Below are 23,302 nucleotides of genomic sequence, written 5' to 3' on the forward strand. Positions count from 1 at the left end.
GGGACTCCTGCCTCTAGCAGGCTTAGCACCCTGCTCTGTAGGAAAAGGGTGACATCTGTTAAAATTGTTTAAGAGAACAGTGTTTCAGTGGGCATAGATACCAGATAAGGAGGTATCCCTTACATGATGTATTCTTGCGTATTATTATTGCTTGGGTTACAAGAGTACATCAAGGACTTATCTTGCATTTTGTTATCCTGGGGCTATTACATGTTTCTACTAACATTGGAACTATATTGCTTCTAAGCCTTATTTATTTTAAGGTGGAAATGAAACAAACAGGTGGAGCTCAATCTAAACGGTCTCCAAGTCTGAGACACCTAAGAAGTATGTAAACCACATAGCTTACAGCTGGACTGTTCAGTCTCATTACCACTATGTTAAGAATTGTTTGAAGAATTTCCATTTTACCCATCAAATTATAATTATACAAAGTATTTTTTTAATTGGTCGAAGACAGCCTATTTATGTACTAAGAGTATGACTAACATAAGACAATCAATTAGTGGATGTTAACAATTTTTACTTATCAGTTATCACTACTAAATATAATAAAATAAACTGAGGACCATCAGATTTTAAATACCCAGATTGGTGACTTTAGGCATCATTAAGTGCTATGGTTTTTTATAACCTCCAAGGATATCTATTAATCTGTATCTACATCTTAAAGGGTTATAGCTGTTTTATGTCTAACTTCAAAATGAAGTGTGGTGGTTTAAAAAGGCCAGTTTTTGAACACTTTGATCAAAGATTCTATAGAAGAATCCTCACCAAAAGGGGCAAATTGAAAAATAGAATTTCAAATTCTCATAGAATCCAGACTTTCTGGAGCCATGGAGGCTGGACAAACTTGTGAAACTACTGCCATGAGAAGATCTTTAAACCTTAAACCAAAAGTATTTCCTGATGTCTTCTTAAAATCAAATAACAGTTCAGCTTAACTATTAAAGAATATCTGCCTTGAGCATTATGCACTCTTTAAGATCTATCTATGTGGGATCAAACTGACAACAGCAACTCAAAATATTAGATAGGAACCTTAGGGGACAGTGAGTTTATGTTAATGGGGAAGACACAACTCAGAAATGGAGGGTGAGAATGGTTGCTCTACTCGAAGAACATGTTACTGAATTGTACATGTAGAAAGTGTTGAATTGGTGTATGTTCAGCTGTGTATTCTCAACAATTTTTTTTGCCTTTTGTTTTTTGCAGCTCCTCACACCCATGAGTGGTAGAAGAGACGTCATGTGATTTCCAAGCCTCAAACTTCTGTTTTCACTATTTGGAAAGCTCCTGCTACTGTGTAAGAAACTCAGGATCTTTTGGAGGCAACATGAAGAAATAAGGCATCCCCGTTTGCAGTCTTCCCTAACCACAGACGTGCAAGGAGGGCATTTTGGATCATTCAGTCCCAGTGAAGCCGACAAATGACTGCAGCCATATGAGCGACTGCAAGGGAGATTAGCAGAAGAACCACACTTGAGCCCAGCCCAAACTGCAGTCATGAGCAAATAAATGGTTATTTTAAGCCAAGTTTTGGGATGATCAGTTACACAGCAATATATATACCTGATACAGAAATTGGTGTACAAAACTCAGAACATGTAGCCTTGCCCCACCAAGGCTAGAATTGTGAACAAACTATCAGTAGAGATCGGAAAAGGGAAGAAAATGTTACTGAAGATGGGAAGATCGTGGCTAATAGTAGCTAAAGAGAGTAGCTAAACAACTAGCAAAATTACCAAACTTGTCAATCTGGTTAAGATTTCAAGGAAATGTTCAAAGCGTCAATTCGCTGAAGCATGGCAAGACAGAGGTGATCTAGAGAAACTGTTCAGTTTGCAAGTTGAATTTACCAGAAATAAGGGAGACCCAGGACCTGCTGCGTTGGGTCCAGTCTCTCCCGCAAGATAACGGCTCTCAAAGAAATTGTTTCCGGCTCCTGGTCAAATCAAGAAAGAGTGTGTTTGTTCTGCCCTTCACTAAAACTTCAGAAGGATTTAAGTGCTGGTCCCCAGGAGCTGGCCCTGGTCTGCAATGAGGTAGGCCACGTGCTTGCAGCGCTGGGTCTCCACAGCCACGTCCGTGAGGCAGCCAGCCAGCTGCACGGCCACACCCAGCAGCAGCTCTACGTATGCGGTCTGCGACGGGATGTCCGACAGCGTGTTGAAGATGGAGGCCGAGTTATCTGACTCAATCAGCTCCTCCTCCTTGAGGCGCAGCATGCCTAGCGTGGTCTGGAACAGCACCAGGGAGCCCTCATAGAAGAACAGGTCCCAGATGCGCAGCAGCAGCCTGAGGGGCACCACACTGGCGAAGGCCGTGAGGAACCAGTGCAGCGTGATCAAGGACAGCTCAGTGTCGTGTTCCTGGAGCAGCTTGTCCAGCCGAGGCAGGTACTGGACGATGAGGTGGCGCAGGACGCGCTGGTCTGTCTGGACGCCCAGCAGGGTCGTGCTGAAGTAGGAGGTGGGCAGCAGGTCCTTAACCATGGCGCACATCATCCACAAAGCATCCTCCTCCTCCAGGAACAGCAGGAGACAGGCGGCCACCATGCCGGTGCCCTGGCAGTAGCCGATCTCGGGGTAGAGCTAGGCCAGGGCCCGGAGGATCCTGCGCAGGCGTGGCACCCGGATGCTGCTCACGTTGGCAAACCCTATTAGCTAGACTTAAAGGGCTTATAAGAATCTTGCGTGTTTTCCAACAGCACTCTAGCACTACAGAGACCTCTCTCTGAATTATGGTTTTAAAGGGCATGTGTTAAATTCCAATCTGATTTATAGGAATAGGAAGCCCACAAAGTTTTCAAGGGAGTTGTACTATGCTAAACTAAAATGTACAGAAATTCTTCAAAGTTGAAAAAAGTCTCTGGCCCTCAACTTTGAATAAGCAGGAAGTAGGATATAACTTCTTCAAAGCACTTGAGGCAAATACTGGAGTCTTAAGAGCCAGCAAATACACATCACTCAGATCCTTTCTCTGAGGCCCATGTACCATTGCCCCACCAAGGCTAGAAAGAGTAACATTCACAAAAACTATTCTAACCACTGGAGAAAATTAGGTCATACATTTAGTTTACTCCTAACTAGAAGACCACTATGCTAGAATTCAGGATCCATCGATTTGACTCTCAGCTTAGCTACTTATGCCTCTGGGTCTGTTTTCTTATCTTTAAAAGGCCTAGATCTCTTAAAGGTTTAAATTACAATTCTAGAATCAATTTTTCTCCATTTCCTGGATTCAGGGCATGAGAAGGGGTTAAAAATAGAGTTTGAAACCAGCTTTTTAGCGTCCTACTTTTGAAAATGAAAGGACAAGTAATCTGTTGATGGACATTTAGGTTGTTTTTACCTTTGGCTGTTGGTGAACAGTGCTGCCATGAACATTGGTATAGAAGTTGTTTCCATCCCTACTTTCAATTCTTTTGGATACATGCCCAAGTGGAACTGCTGGACCATGTTTAATTTTTTGAGGAACCATCAGTTTTCCACAGCTGCCACACCATTTTACAATCCCACCATCAGTGGATGAGTGTTCCAATTTCTCCACATCATCACCAACAGCTGTTTTTTTTCCCCCTCAATCATAGCCATCTTAGTAGGGGTGAAGTGATTTATCTCATTACAGTTTTGATTTGCATTTCCCTGATGACTAATGGGGGCCCTGGTAGTGCACTGGTTAAGCTGCTAATCAAAAGGTAGACAGTTCGAATCCACCAGCTGCTCCTTGGAAACCCTATGGGGGCAGTTCTACTCTGTCCTACAGGGTTCTTATGAGTTGCAATCGACTCGGCGGCAAAGACTTTTTTTTTATATAACTGATGAGGAGCCTTGGTGCTGCAGTGGTTAAGAACTCAGCTGCTAATCAAAAGGTTGGCAGTTCATATTCACCAGCTGCACCCTGGAAACCCTATGGGGCAGTTCTACTGTCCTACAGTTACTATGAGTCGGAAACAACTCTACGGCAATGGGTTAATGGTAATGACTAATGAAGACATACATAAAATGGGATATAACCAGCCGTAAAGAAAAATGGGGTCCTGATACTGCTACAACATGCGTAAACCCTGAAAACATGCTGAGTGAAATGTCAGTCACAACAGGACAAATACTGTAGGATCACACTTATATGAAATATCTAGAATAGGCAAATGTAGAGACCAAAAGTTAATTAGTGAATACCAGGGGTGTGTAGGAAGGGGGAATGGGGAGTTATTGGTTAGGGGGCAATGAGTTTCTATCAAGAGTGATGGAAGAATTTGGAAATAGCAGCATGGTTGCACAATACGAACATAATTAACATTACCCAATTGTATATGTAAAAAATGTTGAAATGGCAAATATTTTGTTATATATATATATATATATATGTTAGTTGCTATCAAGTCTATTCCAACTCATTGTGAACCCATGTGTGCAGAGTAGAACTGCTCCTTAGGGTTTTCAAGGCTGTGACCTTTTGGAAGCAGATCACCAGGCCTGTCTTCCGAGGTGCCTCTGGGTGGGATCGAACCACCAACCTTTTGGTTAGCAGTCAAGTGCTTAACCCTTTGCACCACCATGGGAATCATATATGTATAAATATAAAGACACAAACACACACACGCACAAAGGGACAAGAAAAAAATCACCAAACATTGGAGTAAGGATTCCAACATGAAACTAAATATAATTAGAGACCAAATATAATTAGAGAAATGCATACACAGGATTCATGAAAACATAATCAGCACTCTTGGAAATTAAAACCATGACTATCAACATAAGATCAAGTGGTCAGAGAAAAACATAAATTTTAATTTCCTTTGTTTTCTCTCAACTCTCTCAAACCCTTACCCAATGTTAAGCATGGTAGTCCTCCATTCTTCTATTTTTCTCTAGTGCCATGGGTTTTAAGAGTTCACTGGGGTTGGGGTGGGAACTGCACAGTATCATATTATTTCATTATACTAGGACTACAAAAAAGCTCCTAAAATTTTCTGGGGACCAATGGGAGTGTATAAAAGAACACAAAATGGAATGGCACAAGATTTCTTAACAGAAGACAATGGAATGTCAGTAAAATTCTGTATCTAATTAAACTGTCAATCAAGTGAGAGCCTATTACATTTGCAGACATGTAATCACTCACGAAATTTATCTCCCTCCAATTCTTCCTTAGGAGGTTTACTTGGTCATAAGCTCCAGAAGAGCGAACCCAAGAAACAATGGCTTTCTAACAACTATATTAAGGGAAGTCCTAGGATGACAGCTATGAAATAGTATGCTTAGAGAGCAACCACATCTGTCTGAAGCAGAACTCACGGTTCCAAAATGAAGGTCTCTGAGAAAAATGGTTCTTGACAGAGTAATAAATGAAAAAGCATTTGAAAAGAATTAAGTCTACTGCTAATTACAAGATAATAGCACAAGAAGACATAAGCCATAAAAACTTCAACGAAAAACTATGGGCTATGCAACAAAGGAAACAATCATTGTTCATGACTTGGCTCAGCAGACTACTTAGAGAATCATGATAATGTGAATCCTAATGAACAAACTAGAAAGTAATATACTACAGCGGAAAGAGGATATCAGGGAAGTAGGGTTATGAAAGAACAAAATCTTCACTTTATTATAAGAGAGTAAAATGATGATGCTAAGTTGATTTATAAAGTAGCAGCAGTGTAGTCTATAATTTAGTACAACAGATAAAAATGGCTAAAAAGATAAAACCAATGGCCTCTAGGGAGCAGAATTGTGGAATAAGGCAGACGCTTTGGGGCATACTGTTAAAATCATCATTATTATTTTTTAAATCGTGTGTATGTTTTACCCTTTGATGACTTTTTAAAAATCATTAGAAGTTTATTTTTCCTCATTCTGTTCCTAGTATGTTCAGGTACTTTTGCCAAAATAAATAAAACTATGTAATTCAAGTATGCTTAAAGTTTACTTGAAGTACAATGAAATTTAAATATTCATTCAAGTAATAAAGAAAATCATATTTCTATTAGAGTCTAAACAGTAGCTTTAAAGGTTTTGATTATTAATCAGCAAAACCTTTGTAATACAGTTAACTTTTGTTAACTTTTTAACATTCTGATATTGCCCAAAGACCTTTAAATTTATAATTCTCTTTTAATCTTCAAAATAACCCTATGAGGTAGGTCCTATTATCATTCCATTTTACACGAGAAAAGTGAGGGTCAGAGTTCATGTAGCTCGCCCGAAGTTAAAGTTACATCTGGAACTGGAACTCACGCATCCAGACTCAAAGCTCACAGGATGCAACTGCCTTTAACCACCCAAAGAGCTCAAATGATCAGTTTAGATTTCCATGTTTCATTTTTCTTCTTTTTTGACTACGAAAATTGTTTCACTTTCTTGTTTTATAAAGGTATACATGAAAAGTGATGGGGTGTTATAAACCAGGATATTAAACTATAAGCAACAAAATCCAGCATCAATGAACAACACTAATGAGATGACGGACTGATGCCATGTGCCAGCACATCACAATTCTACAGCACAATGACCACATATTACATTTTAAGGCCATATGTCAAAATGGCTTATCTGGTAGATTCATTTAGACCCAACCACTAAGCATATAATTTACTGCTTTTGTATGCTTTGCATAAAGATGTCATCATGGAAAGATTAAATAGAAACATGTGAAATCATCTGTTTATTCATGAATATGTTGTCCAATTCAGTTTTCTATACACTATGGTGTTTATTCCATTTTCTGTACTACTAGATATACATATTTAAAAAAATATTTAACTTATTTTGTGAAGAAACTAAGTATTTTCTGAAAAAAGAATCATTTTATTATTGTTCTCTAGCAAAAAACCTGAAATAAGTCTTACCCAACTCAACTAACTCATTTAAATACTCTTGCTCAATGGCTTCTTCTCTACAGATCTAGTTTACACAATTCTATTATAGTTAACACTGTTTTACCCTGTTACATAGTATATAGTTAAAGAACATTTTTCTAATAAACATGTTTCTCTTTGATATGATACAGAACAATTTTTTCACACTTCTCAGCAGTCACTCAAATTTATTAAAAATGTATCCTTTAAAAGGCACACACATATACAGGTTCAAATCTTTATTGTTTTAAAATTCTACATGTCTTTTACAATACAATATTTTGTTATTTAAATGACCTCTATATTGTTAATGTACAATGAATATCTTTTTTCCTGAAACTCAACCATGAATTACGATTTCATCAATATGATTATTCTAAACAGAGTCATGAAGATGGGAAGGTCTGAGTGCTTCATTTGAAACTGTCAATGGCACAGACTCTTCTTCCCTTTAGAACCCAGATGACCAATCACTGAAAGTGCTTTTAGAGATTGCTGATAACTTATGGCTGATCTTAAAAATCAGTCAATTGAATTACCGAGTTCCTTTTTCCTTGAAACATCAAAGGGCATTTAAAAAAATAAATGAAACAATTTGCTTTAGTAATCTACAGAGGCAAACTCAAAAGTATGATTATCTGCATGCAATAATACTCCTCTTTAAATAGTTTTGAAGAATTTACACACTTTATAAAGAATGTGTTAAAGAGTGCAAGTATCTGATACTGATTTCACAAAAGGACAAATGCTGGTAATAATAACTAACATTTAACATCTAAGTTTAAGCTAATGTATATTTAACAGGAAATTAATATGGCTAATTATAAGCCACAATGCACAGGGTATGCTCTTTGAGAAAATGAACTAGTTTGGTCCACATTTTTAGAGTTATCTGGGTAAAAAAACAAAAACAAAACCATTTTAATTCAGCCAAGGGTTTCGATGAATTTATTGTTTCTAAAATGAAGCCAGTTAAAAAGTCAATGCTGTACACCAGTGAAGAGTATTGTCACGCTGACTTAGTATAAAAAGATGGCCTGCTGTTTTTGGAGTGATGAATGAGCACTCTAGAACAGATCAGAAAAATGTCACAGAATGTTATTAATTTTTTCTATAAATTATACTTTCTTATTCCAGGACACTGCTTTCACTCTATAAAACTTTGTCCCCAAAGGAACTTTAAATCGGTTTTGTGCCTAGAAAGGAAAGAAAACAGGGAATCACTTGAATGACTAAACCAAATTACACAAGTAACCTTCTGTCGTACTACTCACAGCTGGGGTAGTAGAGGAGTCTTTCTCAAACTACACAAAAGTCATGCCTCACCAGCTTAGCATTATTTTGAGTCACTATTACTGATGGAAAAAAAAGCTGATAATCATTGCTAAAATACATGAATTTTAGTACAAAGTGAGCCTTATGTGATTAAGTATCAAACAAACCTCAATAATATACAGTTTTAAGTTTTCTCAGTGTTTTGCAGCACTAAGGCCCAAAATTACAGTGAGGCAGGAAGAATGCATAGTAGATCTCACTAATTCTATAGCACTGATACTGCTGACATTACTATCAGGTGTATTTTTAGTTATCGAATTTTTTACATTTCATTCTTCAATGGGGGTAGGGTATAAAAATAAGAAAACATCAAGTCTTCCTACAAAAAAAAAAAAAAAAATTCACCTTTAGTCACCAGTTAAGTAGTGCTCTTCTTTTGCATATGAAAACACTAGTTAGAGAACAGAAAATTTGTAGTAGCATTCCCTTATAGGGATGGATTGTGGCTAATTTATTCTGATGTCTACAAATAATACAAACACTTAACAAAACTGTGGGTTCAAATTCACTCTCATTTAATTTAAGCTCAAACTGAAGTGAGCTGAAAGGCCAAGCACAGCACTAGTAACAATTTCTATATAAAGCAAAAGATTATCTTTTCTGTAATTTCTAGATTCATATCATATACAATGTCAATTGTTTTACCTTCTTGGCTTGACAGTATTCCTTTTCCATTACTTTTCCAAGTACCCAGGGTCTTCTAGATGCACCTGAAGCTGATGAATCACACTGTTAATTTCTTTTTGAAAGTAAGGTTATTATTATTTGCATAAACGTGACAGTCAGTGTTAGAACACACACTCCTGAGGTTCGCATGAATGAAAGAATATGTATAACTCTTGAAACTTTTGAAATCAGTGACATACATGCCAATTTATAAAATAAAATTCATACTACTTTTCAAATAGCAATCTATGGCTTTTACCACTCATTAACTATAAGATATAGATGGCATGTCAAATCATAGAACAAACAGAGTTCAAGAAATAAATACTAATAATCTAAGTATAAATCATGAACAAAGAAATCTAGGAATTCCAAGCTAACTCAACAGTGCCATCTACTGAAAGAACGAAGCTGACCCTTCTCACATCTGAAAACAAAGTTATGTAGACAAAATGTATTTTCTTCTACATTCAAAGTAAAGCATGACTGTTTGGGAGGCAGTGTTTGAAACAAAACTCCTCAAGGGTAGGAACAGCACCTTTTATACGTCTGTACTCCACAGCACCTGGCAAAGTTAAAACCAGATTCTGACTCACAGCGACCCTACAGCACAAAGCAGAACTGTCCCATACGGTTTCCAAGGCTGTAATCTTTATGGAACCACACTACTGCATCTTTCTCCTGAGGAGTGGCTGGTGAGTTCAAACTGCCAACATTTCTTTAGCAACTAAGCACCTAACCATTGTGACACCAGTGCTCCATGTGAACAGAGTTGGTGCTCAATGACTACCTAGTGGGGTTTAAGAACCAAGAAAGTCTAGAAGGTTAGTACTTTTGTGAAAAGGAGATGGAAAATGTGGGGGGAGACAAGATGAGAAGCTGTGTGACAAGCTAAGAAGAGTACATACTAATTCTCTTTTTAAATTTATCAGAAGAAGTTGCCATAATAAAGTTGATTCCAAAAGTATTTGGCCAATAAATTATTCTGTTTAGGCTAAAGCCTCTGAAATTCCCAACAGAAGCCATAACCAATCTTAATTCCATAAAAATATTTTAGCAAGATATAAAGATATCCTGAATAAATTATTTTTTCATGTCAGAACTGAATGTAAACAGATACTATCACATGATAGAAAGATAAAAGCCCTTGGACCACAGGATACAGACAATACTCTCAACAGCAAAACAGCACTTCACAGCCAATTCATAATGACTGAAAGAAGTCTTATGAAGTGCTTGCCTGACACCTGGGAAGTAACATATTCAGTTTTGAGTCTCACTATCACAGTCATAAAAACACTCTGGTAATCCACACACCCCTAGGGCAACACTACAGGTTTAGCACTCTCCCAGTTGGTATCCTCAGATCTGAATTCCTTCAAGGAAAACAAAAAAAAGTTTCATGTCAAGTAAGACCATAAACTAAGTTTGTAAAATGGCAATGTGCATTGTAAATGTCTAAGAGTGTTTCCCAGATTTAAACACTGAATTCCCTCCCCCGACCCTCCTGTATTCTCTTTTAGTTCTCAGAACTCATGTTCAAGCAAGAGTTTGAGAAACACTGACCCACTTATGAGTGAACACCTCAGTTACCTTAGAGCGTGATAATGATCTGTGACACCAATTACTATGCTTTCTCTTTGAATGCTTTGAAGATTGGAGAAACAGACAAAAGACATTTATACCTAACATATTTAAATAAAGCTTACTACCATTTAAGACAAAATAAAAGTATTGACCAGATTAATGAAAACCAAGGCAGAAACACAGGATGATAAACAGGATGGAAAGAACATTTTATAATAAAAGAATAATTCTGACAATATAATTCTGCTACTGCAAGGGTATGAAACGTCTGAATCAACTACATATTCTGTTCAATAGATTCATTACATGAACTATATATACTCTTAATATTCAAATGTCAATGTCAATGGAATCCATTAACAAGCTGGATAATATGGATTTTATACTGAAAAAACAAAACAGGTTAAGCAGCATTTCCTGTTAATGAACAAATTCTGATATAATTAAATGACGGGAAGAAATAATCTTTAATATATCTCCTCCACTCAAGGTTTAATATTTTAGTTATGAATGTGACACTTACCACCCTCACCTGGTTTGAGATCCAGGCCAGGCAGAGACTCTGAATGCAGAAAGTATAAGGTAGGACTAACAGTAAATAATACATAATTGTCATGGCGTTCATCTAGGATGATGAGTACCAAATCTCCCACCTGAAAACTAAATAAAGTAATGTAATTTTATTATACAGAAGAGTGACTATCACCCTATTCTGGAAACTTAAGGATATATTCTACAGTGCTCAACTATCTAGTCAAGTATTAATGCAATACTAAGTTTCACATTTACATGACATTCTTTTTGTACTCTGTGCAACATCCTAATGGGAATGCTCAGCATGTACAACAGATGTTCACAGGATGTTACTAGCAACTGTCAAAGACCAAGTGTCCTGAGGCAAATTTCCAGTATTATCTAACATTTAAAAAGAGGAAAAAAAAGAAAGAAAACTGTTTGGATGAGGGGGAAATAAGCACTCATTATATTTCACCTAGTCACAGGAAAATTATAGTCCTAAATTTTTCATTTTACAACAAGAAACAAGTTTTAATGAGACTTCAGAGACAACGAAGTTATATGTAGTCACAGTGGCAAAGAAAAAACTGGAAGCCACTTCTCCGGCCCCAACTCAGTGCTCTTTACCATGAAAGAGCTTCACAGGGTCTAAACAAGATAATGGATATCACTGGTTTAGGGTATATGACTGAAAGAAAGGAACGAGGAAAGAAAGAAGGAGGTACAACTGTTTGCATGCAGTAAGTGGTTGTCTCTTCAGTGCCCTTAGAAATGTGTTCAAAACATATTCAATAGGCTGTGAAAGTTAATCTTAGATTTCTTCGTTGTCAAGATCATTTAATTCAGTAGGTCCTATACTTGATAAATCATCACATCAACGGCAGCTAGGAAGGCTTTTAAAAGCAAACAGTCTTATATTCATTGATTATCCTACAAATACTTACAGCTTACCGACTTACTACGTGGCAGGCACTGTTCTGGCTGAACATCAGAACATATTACCTCAAAAAGGGTAGGCAGGGGCTCTCTGAAGCAGTGTCATTTAAGCTCACCTCTCTCTAATCTCTGAAAGACCACAGACTACCCATTCATTTGACATACAACTGATAAAGACAGATACCACCCAGCCCTTTCAAATTACGAACAGAAGATAAAATTACAATGAGATGTCAAGGGTCAGTGACAACCAAAATTTAGTCAACAAATAGTTTTAAAAAATACTTAGTTCAATGATTTTTGGATTCATCTCATCAGGAGCCCTGCTGGCGCAGTGGTTAAGCATGTGGCTGTGAAACAAAAGGCTAGCAGTTCAAATCCACCAGCCACTCCTTGGAAACCCTACGGGGCAGTTCTACTCTTGTCCTACAGGCTTGCTAGGAGTCAGAATTGATTCGATGGCAATGGGTTTGGGTTTTTTTTGGTTGTCAGGTATAGAAGGGCGACAATTTTAACAATGCTTTTCTTTATTATTCCAGAGACTCATTTTAAATAACCCAAGCCAAAGAACAATATTACTAGTGGATTAGTTTGGCCCAGGAAGATTGACTATTCTTCAGCTAGTAAATTTAATAGTGTATTATGAATTTGTAGCATGTCAATAAAATAAAGTCTGAAAAAGAAAACAAGGAAACACTGCAACTTTAAAACAAATCAAGACCCTCCAAATCAAAAATGAAAAGACTAAGGGGATGAGATTAATTTAGAAATTTAACTAGAGTCAGAAAGTCTCCAAGAATATTTGTGTGAATTAAAGATGTAATAGGAACATTTTAGAATGTAATCCTAATGTTTCCAGAATAACATAGAACAAATTGGGTTTTCCAATTACAAAAACTGTAGTACCACTGAGTGAAAAAAAAAAAAAAAAAAAAACTCAATGAACTTTGATCAGAGGGCTTTTAGACACTGAAATACATTTTTCTTAATCAACGATTAAATACTATTCAATTCAGTACTGTTTTCATACAAGAAAATCCTAAATATAAATAAATACTTACTCTCGAATAGCTATTTTTTCAGAATGCCTTGGAGATACTGAAGACATGCTTTGAGACATCTTAAAAAAAAAAGAAATAGTTCATAAAGCTTATAAAATTTGAGCATCATAAGTACTATTAGTATTAGGTCCATGCTACAAACATTTCTTTAGAATATGTTACACACAATTAAGGCTGTGTCCCCACTTTTAATAGTCCAAACTTATTTATTATTTACTTTCATTAATATAATTCTATTACTTCAACAGTTTCACCTGACAAATTTATCTACATTTTTACTTATGTTACTTAATCAAAGCTGGCTGGATTAAAAACTGAACATAGAACCACATTTAATTTATAATTACAAATTTAATTCATAAAAATCAAATACCACAGAGAAAGAGAAGGAAATTTTTAAAGAGGAATTGCTAAACTCTAGCACATAGATTTGCAAATCTTTCCTTTGGTAGAAAAAAAATCCTTAAAAAAAACCCTTATTCAGAAGCCAGTATCTACAGAGCAATAACGAACAAAAAACAGAAAAACACTGCTTTGGTTGAAATGGGGGTTGGTAAAGTCTCCTCTCTCTTATCTCTAACTCAACTCCTGAGATACCTCAGTTTAAAAAAACACCATTTTTTGCAATCACTAAATAATAAAAGATCCAATGGGCCAGCCATTTCCTCTGTTGCTGATGAGTACAAGGACTAATACATGCTAACTGATTAGCTGTTGCCAAGAAAGCTCTCCTCTTCAAATAAGGCTTCAATCCACTGTCTGTCCTTGTACCATCAAGTGATGCATAAGCACTTGTTCCAAAGAACTGGGGCCTACAAGAGTGGCAAGAATGCCTACCTTCTCAAGCAAAGTGGGCCCAATGCACAGTTGCACAAAGCATGGGCAGAAACACTGTCTTACAACAAAAAATAATGAACAGAAATGCCTCTAAGTGAACAGCACAGATTTACACTTAAATGATTTACATTCTCTCTGGGTAGGAATGGGATACTCTTTGGATTTATTTATAAATACTTATCAAGCATCTACTATGTACTGGTTACCGTTCTAAGTGCTAGAGACACAACAGTGAACAAAGATGACAAAAATTCCTGCCAAATACAGCTTATCTACAATTGACACTACTGCATAAAACACATGTTAAGTGATGTCTGGAATAGACAGTTCTAAGTCTTGTAGAAATAACAATTAGCCTTAAGACTGTGTTGGTGATAAATTAATGATTAACAGTCCAATCACTGTAGAATTAATAAGTGGTTCATGATGTTCAAGGTAAGAAAGACATACAATGGAAAGCAGATGCTACATTATGATATTTTACTTTTTAAAAAGCTCAATTCTAAACAGTATCTTAAGACTTGTTCAAAAGTATTGAACACAAGCCTTAAAACTGGTGCCTTAAACTAATTCTATTTCCTCGTAAGCAGTATATACTAGAAGCTGGAAAATGAATTGCTTAATTAAAGCAATTATCATTGGCTATAAAACTTGAGTTGGCCATGCAAGTAATTAGTTAAATTCACAGGTCAGAGTAAAGCCAAGGTAACTCAGAACACTATACAGGTTCCTATGTTTTCCAGACAACTTCATTTAAAAAAAAAAAAGATTCAAGATTCGTAAGACTGCAATAATTTTGTTGCTTTTAAAAATATCTCAGTAAGTTAGTTCATGTGGTCAGACTGACACAGTCTTTTCTCAACAAAACATATTTCCTTTCATGCCAAGAAAAAAGTCTAAATTCACAGGTGACAGTTGCCATGAGTTGGCATCTATCTACAGCAATGTAAGTCCTGACCTAAGGAGCCCTTGTAGTGCAGTGGTTGACAGCTCAGGTGCTAATCCAAAGATCAGCAGTTTGAACCCACCAGCCACTCCTTGGTAGGAAAAGACTTGGCGATTTGCTCCAGTAAAGATTACAGCCTAGGAAACCCTATGGGGCAGTTTCAGTCGTAAATGTATCTTTATAATAAAACACAATGCAAATAATTAAAAAATATCAAGATCAATTTGGCAAGAAAAAACTTACGAGTCTTTGATTTAACCGCTTATTTTCTTCTTCTTTCAACTGCAATGTCTGCGGGGGGTGGGGGGGGTACAAATCTGTGGTTTATTCTCATAGTTACTCAAAGAAATCTATACAGAATAATAATCGTCAGACTAATGTTTGGTTTTTCCGGCAAGAAATGTTAATAGTGATATTTTCTATGAATCTTTTTCAACTCTTATTTACTAGCTTAAATGACAATCAGAACAATTTTAGGTACATTTACCTAATCCAAAGGTTCTCAAACTTTAATATGAATTAGAATCATCTGTGGAACCTATAAATATGGAGACATGTGAGATCCAATCCTAAAGACTGTGTTTTAGTAGGTCTGACCTAAGGTCAAGAAATCTACATTTGTAACATACACTTCAGGTGATTCTGATAGAGGTGGTCACAAAACACTTTAAGAAAAAACAAAATATGCTACATTTGAACAAAGCCATACGATTTTAATTTGGATTATTTATTATATTTATAGATACTTAAAAGACATCGTTGAAAACCTTCAATTCCTTAAGGGATAAAAATTGGTCTATGAACAAAAATTTAACAAATGCGTACAAAAGTTAGATCTCATCTGAGAGTACCACTAGGGTAAACCTCTTACGGAAAATTTTCTCCTATTCATTTCAATTAACATTTATTAAAAAAAATAACTCTTTTCTTCACCATTTTTTTTTTAAATGTTTTCATTCATTACTATGGTACATTGCTCAATTTTTTAAAAAATATTTTATTGTGTTTTCGGTGAAGGCTTACACAGCAGCTTAGGTTCCCATTCAACAATTTCTACACAAGTTTTTCAGCGACAGTGGTTACATTTTTCACAATGTGTGAACATTCTCATTATTCCCATTCTGGTTGTTCTGTTTCCATTAATCTAGTTGCCCTGCACTCTTACATTCTCATCGTTGTTTTAAAGTAACTGTTGACCACATGGTCTCATATAAGTGATTTTTTTAAAGGAGCAAAGTACTTATGGGTGATAATATTTTTTAAGCCAATCTGTTATTTAGCTACAAGGGGACCTCAGGGTTAGTTTTGGTTCAGGGTTTAAACACAATCTTAGGCCAATAGTCTTGGGGAGTCCTCCAGTTTCAACCAGTCCAGTAGGTATCTTTTTAAGGAATTTGAGGATCTAGTACACATTTCCCCCCACCACTCTATCAGCGTCCACTTTTGTCGCCATGATTAGAACGGTAGGCGGTGGTAGCCAGGCAGCATCTAGTTTTTCTGGTTTCAGGGTAGATGAGGTGGTAGTTCATGTGGACTATTTGTCCTGTAGACTAGTTTCTTCTTTGAGTCTTTGGTTTCCTTCTTTCCCTTTTGCTCCAGACCAATAAAAACCAATAGCTGTACCTCAGATGGCCACTCACAAGCTTTTATGACCCCAGATGCTATTTACCCAACACTAGGACATACAGCATAACTTTATGAACTATCATGCCAATTGACCAAGATGTCCCATGAGACTATGGTCCAAATCCTTCAAACCCAGAAATCCAATCCCACAAGGTGTTTGGTTATGTCTAAGAAGTGTCTGTAATGTGCCTCCTATGTGCTTTATTATATATATAAAAACATATGTGCATACAGTCAAACAGATGCATACACATATGCATATACCTATACATATGCACATATATACACCTATACACATATATGTCTAAATATATACATATATATCCATATATTTTTGGCTTTTGCTGTTGTTTCAAAATTATATATACCACAGCAGTTACCAACAGGTCCTTTTTTCTTGTGTGGTTTTTAGTTACATTGTTTACCTTCATTAAGTTGTGTACATTTCACTCTCATTTGATGTTACCTTTCCCATCACCAAAAACAACAAGTGTCTACTATCTGCAGAATGAATCCCCCCCCTCCCCACTGTTCATTCTTATTGCCCAAGTTTCTAAAAATGTATATTTAACATTCTTTTAAATAAACATACAAAACTTTTATTTATAATATTCTCCTAAATTCTGAACTGTTATTGAATAAACTGTATTTGCTACATGTTCTTGTTGTTGGGTGCCATACCGTTTGTTCTGACTCAGAGTGACCCTATGTACAACAGAACAAAACACTGACCGGTGTGCACCATCCTCACGATTGTTGTTATGCCTGAGTCCATTGTTGGCAGCCATTGTGTTACTGTGTTACTCAGTTATTTTCTACATAACAGAATATTCTATTTTGTAAAGATCAGCAAATTTTGAACTGTTATTGAATAAAACCATATTTTCTATGTAATAGAATATTATTCTATTTTGTAAAGACTAGCAACCTTTTTCTCTGATACAGAGTTCATTAACAGGTGAGTTACGACAAATGAGAGGCCTGAAATATTACTGCCAGTTGTTTAGCTGCTTGAATCACAAAATAGTAAGATTTCTCAAAATCTTAATCACAAAAATAAAGATAAAAGATTTAATTTATAAGCAAAAACAGAAATGGTCTAATAAAGTATGTTTTCAGAATTAAATTTATTTAACTGCATCCCCAAAGTGAACATACTAAACATTGTATTTCAAGAAAAGAATTTACTTACCCGTTCTAACAGCATTATCCTCTGTTTTTCTTCAGACAACATATGGATATTTTCTCTAAAAATGAGACAATGATTTACTTTAGTCTTATCCTTAATTTGGATGTAACAGCATTAGGAAATTCTATAGCTATTTAAAAAAATTAAATCTTTAAGACATCTGTAATTTATTTTGGGTAAAATATAAAGCTAACCATTCTCCTTCTATACCCACATACACATACACACACACACAATGGGAAATCAATTATAAATGTCACACTCTGAGGAGTCCATCCTTTTCCAAATGGACCTCAAATGCCATATATCGATTCCCACATACCCATGGGTTTGTTTCAAGACTAACAATTCTACTAATGCACTTGCCTGTGGGTGGTTAAGAGCTATGGTTTTAACCAAAAGGGTGGCAGTTCAAATCTACCACATGTTCCTTGGAAACCCTATGGGGCAGTTCTACTCTGTCCTAATAGGGTCGCTATGAGTCAGAATACACTCGACGGCAACAAGTTTTTTTTTTTTTAATACCAATAATATACTGAATAGTTTAATACTGTATCTTAAGTGTATCTTAACATCTGGTGGGACAAACCCCTATTATCTAATCTTTTTGAAAATGTTATTAACTGTTTTTGCACATTTATTTTCTACATGAATTTAGCATCAAACTTACCAATTTTTACCTAACTTATTCTGTTCAAATTTTAATTCAGTTTATACTGTCTATAAACAAATCTCTGAGAAAACGTTATCTTACCTTACTGTATTTCCATCCATGAAAATGGCATATCTTTCCATGTATAACTTTCAGCCCTTTTCATACACCTCAGAAAAGTTCTACAGTTTTCTTCATAAGGATTTTGCCCATTTTTTGTTAGGTTTACTCTTAACGAATTACTTCTTTAAAATTCTATTGAGATTTTGTATATATACTCAAACTGACTTTTGATGGTAAATATGCAAACTACTTTTTTGGATATATCTATGACTTACACCCTGATGTACTCTCATTAGTTCTAAAAGTTTGTTCAAGTCTTCATGGTTTGAAAAGGCTATTATCTTGAAATGGTGACCGTGCAGTCTCTTCCTTTCCATTTTTAATTGTTTATTTATTTACTGTCTTGCTGAATAGCAATGGTGACAATAGCTGGGATTCTTGCGTTCTTTCTAAATTTATACAAAATACTTCTAAATGTTTCAACATTAAATATGTTTCTATAAGTATCTCACATATGCTCTCTTAACAAATTAAAAAGTTCTATTCTTATTTTACTAAGGATTTATAAAAAATTATATTTTTAACAAATAAGCACTGAATTTTATCAACTGCCATTTCTACATCTACTGAGATGACATTATCCTTCTCATGTAATCTGTGAATACAGTGAACTACATTGAGAGATATTCTAATGTTTAACTATTATTGCTTTCCTGAAATACTACACTCAGTCATGGTGACTACATCATCTTAACATTCCATTGTATTTGATATGCTAGAAATGTCTTTAGGATTTTTTGCATTTCTATTCACAAGTGAGATTAACCCATATCCTACCACTTCTGTACTATAGTTATGTACCTCTTTGCATTCCATGTATTTATTTGTACACTCTTTCTACTTGATCATCTACCAAATAGCTTTTACTTTACCTTTGCTCACTTTCTTTTATTGTTTTTATTTTCTAAAAAATGTAATTGAGGCTATATAGCTCTCCATGAATATCATCTTGATTATATCCTTCAGCTTTTGATAGTTTTATTTAGTTTTGATTAACTCAATCTCCATTTTTATATCATCGTTAATCCTAGATGGAAGGAGGTATTAAAATTTCCAGATGTATGGACTATTTTTGTTGTTAATTTTTAATATTATTGCTATATAATTTAGTGGCCTAAATTATATCACTATTTGGAATTTTGACACTTTTGTGATTAGGTATACAGTTGATTTTCTTAACTGTTCTATTAGATTAAAACTGCTAATAACTATATTATTCTATTTCTCTATTTATTTTTACTTCCTTGTTGTTTCCTGTGGGACAAAAGTATCCTAACTATGGGTCTGAAAATTTCTTATTTTATATTTAATCCCTTTTTGATGCACTGACAGTTTATTAAAATCACATTTTTAAGCATCTACAAATTAACAACTAATGGCTTCTTGATGATCTGTGCCCTTTTTCTATATGAAATATTCCTCTTTAGCTTTTTAAAAGCCATTTGCCTTGAAATCCAGGTTTGATGGTAACACAGATAACCAGCATTATTTTCCTTATTATTTGCCTTATACATCTTTCTAATACTATTATTTTAAACCTTCCGTATCATTTTGCTTTAGGTGCCTCTCCTGTATATAGACAGTAGCTGGATGGATTTGTTCCCTGTCCCCCTCCCCCAGAGATTGTGTTGTAATAAGTCAGTTTATCTCATTCACAGCTGTTTGGACTAATTTCTGTCGTTTATGTTATGTTTTTTAATTACCATCTGTAGGGTAAAGAATTTAACTGTGCCCAAAGATTCTGGTAACCTCTAAAACCTTGCAATCTCCCCAGTGACTGAAATGTCTTTGTTATCTATAAGGGCTCCAGACCACATCTACCTTACATGTTATGCTAATAACATGACTAAGGTGGGGGCCAGCCAGGCCAGAGAGACTAGGTGATATTAGCTCACCTCAAGGGAGGAGTGGAAGATTCAATCATGCCTACGGGACTGAGGCCCCAGACATGGCTTCCAGACATGGAAGCTCCAGAGCCTTCCTGGTTGATGAAAGACCAGCATGTGGAAGGGTAGCGTACCCTTTGATACATGGATGCTACGCACTGGGACCCCTTCCAGACTCGGCCTATGCCTCTCTTCATTTGAATCCTTTTTTGTAATAATAAAACTGTAATCTTAAGTACAGCACTTTCTTGAGTTTTGTGAATTGTTCTAGCAAATTATCAAGCTTGGGAGAGTAGTGGGAACCAGCAGGTTAGACTGCCCTGGGGTGAGGCACTATCCTGAGAGGGTAGAAGGAACCCCCAAATTTGCAGCCAGTAGATCAGAAGTGAAGAGCACAGGTGGCACAGTGGTTGAGCACTAGGCTGCTACCCAAAAGGTCAGTGGTTCAAATCCACTCTGCAGGAGAAAGATGTGGCAGTTCTACTCTGTCCTATAGGGTCGCTATGAGTCAGAATCGACTCGACGGCAAAGGTTTTGGTTTTATATCAGGAGTGACAGGGAGCCCTAAGGACCCCTGAACTTGCAGCTGGCATAGAAGTCTAGGGCAGACTTGGCAGTCTGGAGGACTGTGACCTTTTAACTTGTGAACTCTGACCTAGCTCTGGTGGTTAGCGTCAGAGGATGAAGTGCTGCATGTGCAGCTAGTGTTAGAAGAGGGACAAAGGGGAACAGAACTCATAATAAATCAATTTGGACTGATCAACATATTTGGTGTCAGAGAAGTGGGATTTGATTTCTGAACATTATGCTTGTATATTTATGCCTTGGCTGCTTTTAACATACATTCTTAAGCTTTCTATCTTTCTAAGTCTAAAGTTAACCAGTTTCTATATCCTTTTCTTTGAACTAGACAGGAACCTAAATACACTTTACTTTTCAAAACATTCCTCAGTCCTATCTTTCCCCACCCAACACACCTGCACCACAATCCAGATGCTTCTATAATTTATGATTATTCATTACTACAGCAATGTGTTATCCTAGTTATTGGAACTCAAGGCTTAAACATTGCCTATAAATAAAAATGGCTCACTACCACTGCACTGATTCTTAGCCTGGCAGCCTAGAAAAACTCTGACACACATATATGTGTAGTATGAAAACATCCTCCAAGAGACTCATATGGTCATACAGTCAGCAATGTTAAAATGATTTCTCACATTTACAGTTTAAAGGATTGTAATGACACAACTTTCAGATATATGGACCGTAGACAACCAGTAATGTTACACATTTCCCATCTTTATAACTTTATAGCTTATAGAATTGTAACTAGTGGCTTAAAACCCTTAAGTAATATAAAAGACAGACATACTGTACAGACATCATGCTTGTCTCCATTGCTGAATCCAATCTCCCTTCCTCTGCTGTTTCCATGGCTGATCTCTCTGTTTCACCAGGGAGTTCAGGTGCGCAAGCTCCATAAAGTTCTGGGGCTGCAGCTACGTAAGGTGAAGGAAGAAAGCTGCTACTACGCAACTTACTGACTTCTTCTTCAAGTTTTTTCTTCTCCTCAAGCAAACGAGCTCGATCTTCAGAGAGTGACTCTATCAAATCTGAGGGTCCCCAAATTGAAATAACCATTATGTAATGAAAAATCATTTTAAATGAATACATATCTTTAGTTTTAAAAAGGAATGAAAACTGTTACAATAAAACAATACTAACCTTTATCTCGCTCTTGTTGCTGCATTGTACTTTTCAACTTATCACTTAGATCATTTATAATGTTTTCTTTTCTCATTTTCTCTCTTGTTAAAACAGTGTTAAAATTGGTCTGGAACAAAAGAATAACAACTACTTAAGTTATCTGCATGCACTTAGCAGCTCCGGCTAAGAAAATAAACCTGCAAATACGTTTGCATGTGGTCATGTGTGGAGAAGATAAACATCATTTTTAAATCATGCTATATTTTCAAATAAAAATGCTAAGTTACAATATAAAACAAAGCTATGATACTATGATACAGGTTATATTTTCTTGGCTCCATATATAATATCTTGAAAACGAATTCTATTTTTCTGTTAATGTTCACGTATTTATTGTCAGACGAAAAGCATCAGCAGAGGATTCTGAAATTTGGGGGAAAGAAGTAAAATGATCCCCTACTTGAAGACGTTTACTTTTCTTTTGAGTAATCTTCCTACCTCTGGAATGTTCTTTTTATCTTTAATTATATTCTTCATTACCACACCAACATTTTAGAGTGGACTTCATCCCGAGTCCTTCCCTTATTTGGATCTCAGCAATGGCTACCGGACCTCTGATTTATACTGACTTGTTACTCCTCAACTTTTACAAGCTTCTTTACTGGGAAGCTCATGTATCTAACTGCCTGAGAACTGCACTGAGTGGTCTCATGAATCAATATGGCAATTCTAACTGCAAAGCTTCTTTTATAAAGATGAGTATAACATAAAAAATTTAATTTGTAATATTTCCATTAAGAATATCTGATTGAAATGTAACAACAATAATCACTGATGAAATTATGTAAAATGACTCTTCCCATCTTCTCTTCAGCATTTCCCATTAAAAATTAAAAAAAAATTAGTTATACCTATTCACCATCAAAATGTTCTATGGTCCTTGGAGTAACAAATAATGCCAATAATGCTGGCAACAGGGAGACTTAAAAAAATAATAATATAGCATTTTTAGATAGAAAATTTAACAAATTCATTTTAATACATCTAGCCAGAAAGGTGACACAGGAACATTTATAATATAGCTTTCTATTAATCACTTATTTATACATAAACAATAAATATTTGTAAAGCATATTAACCACTTTCTTCACGTCATGGACTTTGCTGTTTCTGTAATATGAAACAGGTTTTGGGGAACATTATCATAATTTATAATAGGCGTAATGGAAAGAAAGGCTAGTTAAAATAAAGACTAACTAGGCTCAAGTAGTCACCCGTATAGAGTTAGGTACAAATTATCGTTTTAACTTTAATTTCCATTAAATATGCACATTATTTAAAATTGGAAGGTACCTTTGAAATCACCT

The 23,302-nt window shown here is 35.7% G+C and overlaps 1 protein-coding gene and 1 pseudogene across 9 annotated transcripts in view; both read right to left on the bottom strand.

Annotated features, from left to right (window-relative positions):
* Positions 1–1,091: 1,091 nt before the first annotated feature.
* LOC101354712 (small G protein signaling modulator 3 pseudogene) lies at positions 1,092–3,483 on the bottom strand (annotated as a pseudogene).
* A 1,123-nt stretch (positions 3,484–4,606) lies between these two features.
* Positions 4,607–23,302, bottom strand: part of RB1CC1 (RB1 inducible coiled-coil 1) — a 141,989-nt gene continuing 123,293 nt past the window's right edge. For 3 of the 9 annotated variants that reach the window (XM_004386586.2, XM_023740959.1, XM_023740957.1), the window contains 8 exons: positions 21,954–22,062; positions 21,601–21,841; positions 17,568–17,622; positions 14,993–15,040; positions 12,967–13,025; positions 10,977–11,113; positions 8,846–8,916; positions 7,090–8,061 (listed from right to left, as the gene is read on the bottom strand). In XM_004386586.2, the coding sequence (XP_004386643.1) occupies positions 7,984–8,061; positions 8,846–8,916; positions 10,977–11,113; positions 12,967–13,025; positions 14,993–15,040; positions 17,568–17,622; positions 21,601–21,841; positions 21,954–22,062 (798 nt within the window). In that variant the 3' untranslated portion in view covers positions 7,090–7,983. Of the gene's footprint in view, positions 8,917–10,976; positions 11,114–12,966; positions 13,026–14,992; positions 15,041–17,567; positions 17,623–21,600; positions 21,842–21,953; positions 22,063–23,302 lie in introns of all 9 variants that reach the window. The other 6 variants (XM_023740961.1, XM_012558446.2, XM_023740960.1 and 3 more) reach the window with 6 other exon arrangements.

The sequence above is a fragment of the Trichechus manatus genome, unplaced genomic scaffold (genome assembly GCF_000243295.1).
Source record: "Trichechus manatus latirostris isolate Lorelei unplaced genomic scaffold, TriManLat1.0 scaffold00169, whole genome shotgun sequence".
In the NCBI taxonomy this organism is placed as follows: domain Eukaryota; kingdom Metazoa; phylum Chordata; class Mammalia; order Sirenia; family Trichechidae; genus Trichechus; species Trichechus manatus.